At 42.9% G+C, this 10165-nt stretch overlaps 1 protein-coding gene across 2 annotated transcripts in view; it reads right to left on the bottom strand.

Annotated features, from left to right (window-relative positions):
• Positions 1 to 3533: 3533 nt before the first annotated feature.
• The window catches only part of LOC138651765 (indolethylamine N-methyltransferase-like), a 34663-nt gene continuing 28031 nt past the window's right edge, over positions 3534 to 10165 (bottom strand). For both annotated transcript variants that reach the window (XM_069742238.1, XM_069742237.1), the window contains 2 exons: positions 5420 to 5532; positions 3534 to 4242 (listed from right to left, as the gene is read on the bottom strand). In XM_069742238.1, the coding sequence (XP_069598339.1) occupies positions 3819 to 4242; positions 5420 to 5532 (537 nt within the window). In that variant the 3' untranslated portion in view covers positions 3534 to 3818. The remainder of the gene's footprint in view (positions 4243 to 5419; positions 5533 to 10165) is intronic.

The raw sequence follows: 10165 nt of genomic DNA, 5'->3' as shown, positions 1-10165 counted from the left end.
CGCCGCTGGCACTTCCGCATCAGGGAAGCGCCAGCAGCAGGTGACGTCCCTCAGCGTGACACATGCTGCTGCTCTGCTCCGTTGCGCCGGTGTTCTGTGTGGCACTGCACCGCTGTACTGAGGTCACTTGTGGAGTCGGACGGTGCCGGTGGTCGGTGGTAAGGGCTCTGGGTTATCTGCTCCTCAGTACTTGCGCACTGGGTCATCTGCTCCGCTGTACTTGGGCTCTGGGTTATCTGCTCCTCAGTACTTGTGCTCTGGGTTATCTGCTCCTCTGTACTTGTGCTCTGGGTTATCTGCTCCTCTGTACTTGTGCTCTGAGTTATCTGCTCCTCTGTACTTGTGCTCTGGGTTATCTGCTCCTCAGTACTTGTGCTCTGGGTTATCTGCTCCTCAGTACTTGTGCTCTGAGTTATCTGCTCCTCTGTACTTGTGCTCTGGGTTATTATCTGCTCCTCTATACTTGTGCACTGGGTTATTATCTGCACTAATGAAATCTGGACATTATGGGGGCACTAATGAATGAAATCTGGACATTATGGGGGCACAAATGAAATCTGGACATTATGGGGGCACTAATGAAATCTGGACATTATGGGGCCTGGATAATCTCTGCATTGTTTAACATACTGTTTGTTCATGAAAATATAGCATATGTATACTACAGTATTGGGTAAAAATTAGTTAATTATATTAGTCCGGCCCTCTAAAACCATCCAAATTTCTCATGCGGCCCCATGGCAAAATTAATTGCCCACCCCTGATCAAGTTCTTCACTGTGCTGCTTCTGATGAGAACACTTCCCTGCAAAAGGTAATTATAATAAATCTGAATCTGCTCACCTCCAAAACTGTTTTTTTTTAAATTTGGCTGAAGGAAGTCATTTATCTCTCACTTTTCAAAGAACAAATTTGTTGCTACTTACCAAAAGGGATACTTCTTGGATGGCTTGTTAGAAAACTAATGCTTGTTTCAATACCAGTATTTTACTACAGTGTAGGCATGGAGACAAGTGGACTCTCATACACATCCGTCTAATGCCATCAGAATTGAGCAAATCTCTTGAAATTTAATTCAATCATCTATTTTCTACGGACATTCCATCCAGGGCTTCCATTCCTTAATACCAAGCATGGGGTGTGATGCACATCATTGTCATGCCGCATACCTTCTTGTTGGATAGGGCGCAAATTACTAACATGTGTGAAGTCCCACCATATGCTTTGAGATCTTGTGAATATAAGAACCAGTTGGAAGGAAGATAGAAGTTTTTTTTTAGAAAAAAGAAAGAAGATAAAGTATAGAAGACAAGATAGAAGTGCTAATGAGATGACTGGTTTTAAGAATGTCAAATAAAGGTGAGTATACATTTTTGTGAAAACATCTTTACACCTCTGGCAGCCAGCTGGGTTGGATACAGGCCAAGAAGACTTCATTGGGTCATATATGCCTTGATAGGGTAATTGGAGGGTTTGGAAGAACTTCTATTTGCGCTTAATCAGTTCATGCCAAATTTGATTTTTTTAGGGCAAATCTAACCTGATGGGAATTTTACAAAATTCACTCATCTCTACTATGCACTTCATACACCAATAAACATAATGTGCTTAAACCAGTTATACAATAATCGTCTGTCTCTTACAATGCCCATAAGGCAAAAACAATTTGCGCCAATTTCCCCAAGCAATCCTTTTTCTCATCATTTCCGTTAAGGTCTATATTAAAGACAGTGATAAGTAGAGATATGCGAACTTGTTCAGAAAACATTTGCCAGTCTCAAATTCGGCACGAACCTTGCACATTCGAATTCGTGTTCCGATTCCCAAGCATTTTCCTTAAAATTGGCAAAATTTGGCCACAATTCAGTAAGTGATTGACTTTCCACTAATGCTTTTGTTAGGACTTTGACTAGGAAAATGGTGCTGCATGATGAGCGGGCGGAACGTATTTTATGAGGGGACGGGGTGGTCAGAGGAGCAGCAAACTGTAATTTTTTTTTGTTTGTTAACTTAATCCTGCAGCCAATCAGGGCTCTGAAACCATCCATAAAGTCCAGACAGAGGGGCTTGTGTCATTGGCTCCTGAAGTCACATCGGGGTCATTTTGCGAGTCTAACAGCATAGTGAGGCTGCTGCTGCTGCAAGTATTTAGAGAGTTACCTAGGCAGTTTATTTATTCTCAGCTAGTAAAGATAGATGGGATCCTGTGTCACATTGACCTTCCAGCGTATAAATCTGGAGTGCCAATTCTGTGGTGCAACCATAAATTGCCACTTCAGCATCTAAATCCTTTGTGCCAATGATGTGGTCCAGCCACTATCAGTCCACATTTCAGCATCTAAATCCTTGTGCTAATTACGTGATCCAGCCACCAGTCTACAACTTGGCATATAAATCCTTTGTGCTAACTGTGTGGTCCAGCCACCAGTCCACATTTCAGCATATAAATACTTTGTGCTAAAGGTGCCATTTAAAATAACTTGGATAGAAATTTTGAGTTCCAATCCACTTTGTCTTCTATTTACAGTTTAATATCTATGAGTTTAGGTTCTTCATTTTTTTTCTCTCATCTTAATCATTTCTCAATTTCCCATTGATCTTCCCTCCCAATCTCAATTTCCCTACTGGCTTAAATATCCTTGTGGTCGTTCCCATATTTAATTGGCAGCCATTTTGGGCATTTCAAAACCTATCTGTTGTCAAGTTTTGCACATTAATTTTTTTCACTTGATAAAGACACTCTACACTTAGCACAATATTTATAGTGTTCTCAGAAAGATACCACCTAGAAAGGCTAAAGAGAGGGGCGCAATAGCGCAGTTACCAAAATAACAATTAGTTACTGTAAGGCAAAATTCTCACCTTTACACATTTTGAGTATGCACAACACATATAGTAAGTATGATAGGAGGGCTGCAGATGGCACCGGACCATCGAAGGATCTTCAAGAAATTCTGGATAGAATATTCAAGATGCCAACAATTCCGCACTCCTCCAAAATCAGGCAAGGGAATCAACGAGTTCAGAAGAGTTGCACACTTTATTTAGGGCTATAAAACTACGCATTTTGTGGACGTCCTGTCCACTTCCTCAGGTACATAGCCAAAGATACAACCTAGACACATTTACCTAACAAAGAAGGAAATAAACATACAGTTGTTCTCAAAAGTTTACATACTCCGGCAGAACTTTTGCTTTCTTGGCCTTTTTTCAGAGAATATGAAGGATAACGCCAAAACTTTTTCTCCACTCATGGTTAGTTGTTGGGTGAAGCCATTTATTGTCAATCTAGAGATCAACTCTCTACACCCTCTATTTTCATTGATTTGTACCAATTTCATAGCTAGTAGGTGGCCATCAAATATTTGTCAAAAATCTGATATATTCTGATTTCAGTTAATGCTTTTATGTATTTAGAATGTGGTACAGCCCACTCAATATGATTAATGCTCAGAAATCAATTTTCGGAAAATTTATAAGATGTAAATGTGAGAAATGTTATGGTACTAAAGGACACAAACAGGCAAATTAGACTTCTGTCGCCTTAATACTTCTTTATTGTGTGCACTTTTAATGCTAAACATTCAACTGCATCATGGCATCAGCGTGAGTAGATCATCATCAGTGTTTTGCACTTTATAAATGATATTTCCTCTGGGATACATGATGCACAGCATTTTTTTTACAATAAAAACAGGACAATTAGCTTTTTTTACACTTGTATCACACACTAAACACAGAATAAGAATGATGTTTTCATCCTTATTAAGATTTGCATATAACACTTGACATGGAGACTCAACTTGAGTCATCTCAAACCTACGTGTCTTTGTGAGCTGCAATGAATATCATGCCCTTATAGTCAGTAAGGTCACTTACAACTGTTCTCTTCTTAGTCTCACAGCGGTCAATAATAAAACCTTCTCCCACTAAAGCTTTCCTGGCAAAATCCTCATTATAACTGAAAGCATGGAACTTGTCTTTCCCGACTATGAAAGATGACATCTCTAAACATCCAATTAATACAAAGCGTCCTCCAGGTTTCAGCAATGAAGAGAACTTCCTGAGGTATCTCATGAAATCTTCTTGATTTTTGCAGATATAATCAAGGAGCCAACCACTGATGACACAATCGGCTGGTGGTAAGACGATCGGATCCATCATATTTTCTTTGTTAAGATCACATTTCACTACATGTTGAAGGGCTGATCGTACTTTTCCTTCTTTGTCCTCTAACTGATCACTGAAAGAAATGGGAAACGTGATGAAAGTGATCGTCTCACAGTCAATATTGAATGGAATCACATAAGAGCTCAGAGGTTAATGTTGGGTCATGAGCATCTCTCACTAATATCCGTTTCGGACCTGTCTGTAAACTGTTACTGCATAGTGTGGCCATGGACCACATTTTATTGCTCCATATTTCTTGACTAACACATTAATGGTTTTAAAATAAAATAAAAAAACAGCTGCCTCCCCAACATGTTTCACCATAACTGGCGTCTTCAGGGGAAATGAGGCTGCTCATTAGCTCACGATAAAGTGTGGTCCGCGGCTACACTATGCAGAAACAGTTTACCAATAGGTCCGAAATGGATATTAGTGCGATATAGTTAGCCTAGATAGGAATCAACTTGTAGAATAGTGGGTGAAATTAGTATAACTTTAGATAAGAATTATATTCCATGAGAAGATCACTAGTGTATGCAAAATGGATTGGTGAGAATTTAGGAGTGAGCCACAAATGAATAATGCAGTATACTAATTCATGTGGAAGTTATATTCTCCATAGAAAATTTTGAATCCTATTTGGTTGCATACACACAGTCCGAATAGGACTATCCCTTGTCATTTTGATATTTCCCTATGAGATTTTGTTAATGACCACTATATCTATTACCTGAATAAAATTTAACAATTAACTCATCTCCTATACCACGGAAAAAGGTTTCTAAAACATTGACCACCACAGAATATGTATTTTTCATACTGTACTTTAACCTTATAGATATAAAACTAAGAATTAAAAGTTTTATTTTATTTAAGAACCTTAAGTTAGGAATTATTTGCCTTTTTTTCAATCTGTAAACAATATTTTTTTAAATCCTACGCTGATTTTATGACAAACTCTGTGATTTATTATTTCTACCTCTAACCCAAGTACGATATGAACAGAGCCTTACTGGACCCTTCCAACAGTTTCCTTTATTCTACAGCTGCGAATATTGAGAATTTTGTCCTGAATGGACAAATGTAGAATTTCCTAATAAGATCTAAACTTTCATTTTGAACAAACCATCATTGTAACATCAGGTGACCAAAAGATATACGATATTACACTAAACTGCGTTCATATATTTTGTATTTTAGAAATGATATCAGAGGGTTTTCCAAATTTTTGGATATACTGTATATTTCACCTCTTTCCCGCTCTATCTACATGAAGTTTTGCAGCATGACACCATTCAAACGCTCCTGTACGTGAGTCCACCCATCTTTTCAGCTCCATGATGCATCTGTCTCTCATCTTCAGTAGAGTTGAGCGACCTTGACCTTTTTAGAGTCGAGCCGGGTTTTGCGAAACCCGACTATGTCCAAAGTCGGGTCGAGTGAAATCGGCCGATTATGACGTAAAGTCGGGATCGACCGAAACACGAAACCCAATGCAAGTCAATGGGGCAGCATAGTCGGCAGTGAGTGGGGGCCAGGAAAACACCTAGAGTGGCCATTTTAATGTCAAAACCATCCATTCTTCTTAATGAAGCTTGTCAAGCGTAATTTACCTTATAATAATTGGAAGGCATTTGAAATTGGGGGTCATTTGGCTAAAGTTGTGGGGGGTAGGGCTGGTTCAAGTAATTAGTGGGCCCAGGAAATCTGGACCACGTCACGGCAGTGGAGCAGGGAGAGGTAAGTATTTCAACTTTGCAAGTGCTGTGAACCTGAGCAAGCAGGGGGGGCCCACTCGTTGGCATTGGCACTGGCACAGGGCCCCTCAAAGTACAGCGGTGTGTTTGCACGGCGGGGGCGCCTCCCACCGGCAGCAACACTTTTGCGTACTATGAGAGGCCCTGTGCCAGTGACGTCGCCAACTAGTATTCCTCCCCCCACCTGATGAAGGAACCTGCACTTTCATCTGCACCTTCCTCTTTGTCCCCGTGTAAGGTGGTATGGTATGCGGGAAGAGCAACCTGACTTTCAGCAGGGTCACAATGTTGTTGTGTAGCGTGCACGGGGAATGTTGCGTTATGGGTCAATGTACCAGCAGACTCATCTATCACTGGCTGGGCAATGGGCACGATGAAATGGAAACACAGATATAGGCCCAAAGAAGAAAGTGGGCTAAATGCAGTTCAAAATTGGTAACACAGGAATAACCAGGGGGCATTGCAGTGGAGGACAACTGGAATGAGAGGCTGACACAGAGAGTAGGGCCAAATCAGTAAGTAGTCGAAATGCAGTTCAAAATTGGCAACCGTAGTAAACAGGCGGCACAGCTTTGTTCAGTGGAGGAGAACAGCAAGGAGTGGCAGACACCGATAGTAGGCCCCAAACCAACTAGTACGCCAAATGCAGTTGTTCCATTTAACCACAATTTAATGAGAGCCTGAAGATAGAAGCTCAGGAAAGGCAACCTGGGGAACACCTTGGAGTGTAACACACCATCTCTCTCCACCCCATACCCATTTTGTATGGCCTAATGCAGTGTACTTTTCTACAACTACTAAACGAGAGTCGGAAGACCGAAGCAATGGCAAGGAAACCTGGGGAACACCTTAGAGTGTAACACACCCTCTCTCTACACCCCATACCCAATTTGAAGGTCTAATGCAGTGTAGTTTCCAAGAACTACTAAACGAGAGCCGGAAGATCGAAGCTCAGGAAAGGCAACCTGGGGAACACCTTGGAGTGTAACACACCCTCTCGCTACACCCCATACCCAATTTGAAGGCCTAATGCAGCGTAGTTTCCAACAACTACTAAACGAGAGCCGGAAGATCGAAGCTCAGGAAAGGCAACCTGGGGAACACCTTGGAGTGTAACAAACCCTCTCTCTACACCCCATACCCAATTTGTAGGCCTAATGCAGCGTAGTTTCCGACAACTACTAAACGAGAGCATGAAGATCGAAGCTCAGGAAAGGCAACCTGGGGAACACCTTGGAGTGTAACACACCCTCTCTCTACACCCCATACCCAATTTGTAGGCCTAATGCAGCGTAGTTTCCGACAACTACTAAACGAGAGCCGGAATATCGAAGCTCAGGAAAGGCAACCTGGGGAACACCTTGGAGTGTAACACACCCTCTCTCTACACCCCATACCCAATTTGAAGGCCTAATGCAGTGTAGTTTCCAAGAACTACTAAACGAGAGCCGGAAGATCGAAGCTCAGGAAAGGCAACCTGGGGAACACCTTGGAGTGGAACACACCATCTCTCTACACCCCATACCCAATTTGAAGGCCTAATGCAGCGTAGTTTCCAACAACTACTAAACGAGAGCCGGTAGATCGAAGCTCAGGAAAGGCAACCTGGGGAACACCTTGGAGTGTAACACAACGTCTCTCTACACCACGGAAGGGATGATTCTTAGGAAGGAAGGCTGTTGGAAATAAGCATTGCGCGTCCGAGGGTGATTAGATTCTTATTAGGTATATACTCACCCTCGGACGCGCCCTGCTTCTTTATTTGGAATGAATGTTTATTTGCAATGTGGTGTTGACTTTCTCTATTATTTTGGTAATTAATGATTTTATTATTTTCATTATTTTGCATCTTCTCGGCAATAATATAAAGAAGACGCGACAGGACAACACTCGGTGGATGCCATATGTGTGTTTTCAATTTAAAAAAACTTTCAGTTAACTACTTGCAGGAGAAAGTAATTGTAGCTGGTGGCCATTTTTAGTACTGTACCAGATTTTAGTTGTGTGTTTGTTTTTAATGTTAAAATGTCTGCATTTGATATCTCACCAGTATTTTCTTTTTTATAAGCAAAATACTTATTTTTATATTTTCTGATGTTGGTTCCAGGGGTACACGGCCAGCAGTGCCCTGGTCAGTGTAGTAGTAGTTGAAAGAATGGACCGCAGACAGGCATCGAAGGCCTAAAATAAAAACACATGGCTGTAGGCAATTTTAAATTGGTTCCAGGGGTACACGGACAGCAGTGGTGTGGTCAGTGGAGGCCTAGTGGAAGGAGTGACCGCAGACAGGCATCGAAGGCCTAAAATAATAACACATGGCTGTAGGCAATTTTAAATTGGTTCCAGGGGTACACGGGCAGCAGTGACCTGGTCAGTGTAGTAGTAGTTGAAAGAATGGACCGCAGACAGGCATCGAAGGCCTAAAATAAAAAAATTGGGCTGGCTGTAGGCAATTTTAAATTGGTTCCAGGGGTACACGGACAGCAGTGGTGTGGTCAGTGGAGGCCTAGTGGAAGGAGTGACCGCAGACAGGCATCGAAGGCCTAAAATAATAACACATGGCTGTAGGCAATTTTAAATTGGTTCCAGGGGTACACGGACAGCAGTGGTGTGGTCAGTGGAGGCCTAGTGGAAGGAGTGACCGCAGACAGGCATCGAAGGCCTAAAATAATAACACATGGCTGTAGGCAATTTTAAATTGGTTCCAGGGGTAGACGGGCAGCAGTGACCTGGTCAGTGTAGTAGTAGTTGAAAGAATGGACCGCAGACAGGCATCGAAGGCCTAAAATAAAAAAATTGGGCTGGCTGTAGGCAATTTTAAATTGGTTCCAGGGGTACACGGGCAGCAGTGACCTGGTCAGTGTAGTAGTAGTTGAAAGAATGGACCGCAGACAGGCATCGAAGGCCTAAAATAAAAAAATTGGGCTGGCTGTAGGCAATTTTAAATTGGTTCCAGGGGTACACGGGCAGCAGTGGTCTGGTCAGTGGAAGTCTAGTGGAAGGAGTGACCGCAGACAGGCTTCCAAGGCCTAACATAACAAACTTGGGCTGGCTGTAGGCACTTTTAAATTGGTTCCAGGGGTACACGGGCAGCAGTGGTGTGGTCAGTGGAGGCCTAGTGGAAGGAGTGACCGCAGACAGGCATCGAAGGCCTAAAATAATAACACATGGCTGTAGGCAATTTTAAATTGGTTCCAGGGGTAGACGGGCAGCAGTGACCTGGTCAGTGTAGTAGTAGTTGAAAGAATGGACCGCAGACAGGCATCGAAGGCCTAAAATAAAAAAATTGGGCTGGCTGTAGGCAATTTTAAATTGGTTCCAGGGGTACACGGGCAGCAGTGACCTGGTCAGTGTAGTAGTAGTTGAAAGAATGGACCGCAGACAGGCATCGAAGGCCTAAAATAAAAAAATTGGGCTGGCTGTAGGCAATTTTAAATTGGTTCCAGGGGTACACGGGCAGCAGTGGTCTGGTCAGTGGAAGTCTAGTGGAAGGAGTGACCGCAGACAGGCTTCCAAGGCCTAACATAACAAACTTGGGCTGGCTGTAGGCACTTTTAAATTGGTTCCAGGGGTACACGGGCAGCAGTGACCTGGTCAGTGTAGTTGTAGTTGAAAGAATGGACCGCAGACAGGCATCGAAGGCCTAAAATAAAAAAATTGGGCTGGCTGTAGGCAATTTTAAATTGGTTCCAGGGGTACACGGGCAGCAGTGGTGTGGTCAGTGGAGGCCTAGTGGAAGGAGTGACCGCAGACAGGCATCGAAGGCCTAAAATAATAACACATGGCTGTAGGCAATTTTAAATTGGTTCCAGGGGTACACGGACAGCAGTGGTGTGGTCAGTGGAGGCCTAGTGGAAGGAGTGACCGCAGACAGGCATCGAAGGCCTAAAATAATAACACATGGCTGTAGGCAATTTTAAATTGGTTCCAGGGGTACACGGACAGCAGTGGTGTGGTCAGTGGAGGCCTAGTGGAAGGAGTGACCGCAGACAGGCATCGAAGGCCTAAAATAATAACACATGGCTGTAGGTAATTTTAAATTGGTTCCAGGGGTAGACGGGCAGCAGTGACCTGGTCAGTGTAGTAGTAGTTGAAAGAATGGACCGCAGACAGGCATCGAAGGCCTAAAATAAAAAAATTGGGCTGGCTGTAGGCAATTTTAAATTGGTTCCAGGGGTACACGGGCAGCAGTGACCTGGTCAGTGTAGTAGTAGTTGAAAGAATGGACCGCAGACAGGC

This window comes from Ranitomeya imitator, chromosome 10, assembly GCF_032444005.1.
Source record: "Ranitomeya imitator isolate aRanImi1 chromosome 10, aRanImi1.pri, whole genome shotgun sequence".
In the NCBI taxonomy this organism is placed as follows: domain Eukaryota; kingdom Metazoa; phylum Chordata; class Amphibia; order Anura; family Dendrobatidae; genus Ranitomeya; species Ranitomeya imitator.
This window is presented reverse-complemented; position numbering and strand designations above follow the sequence as displayed.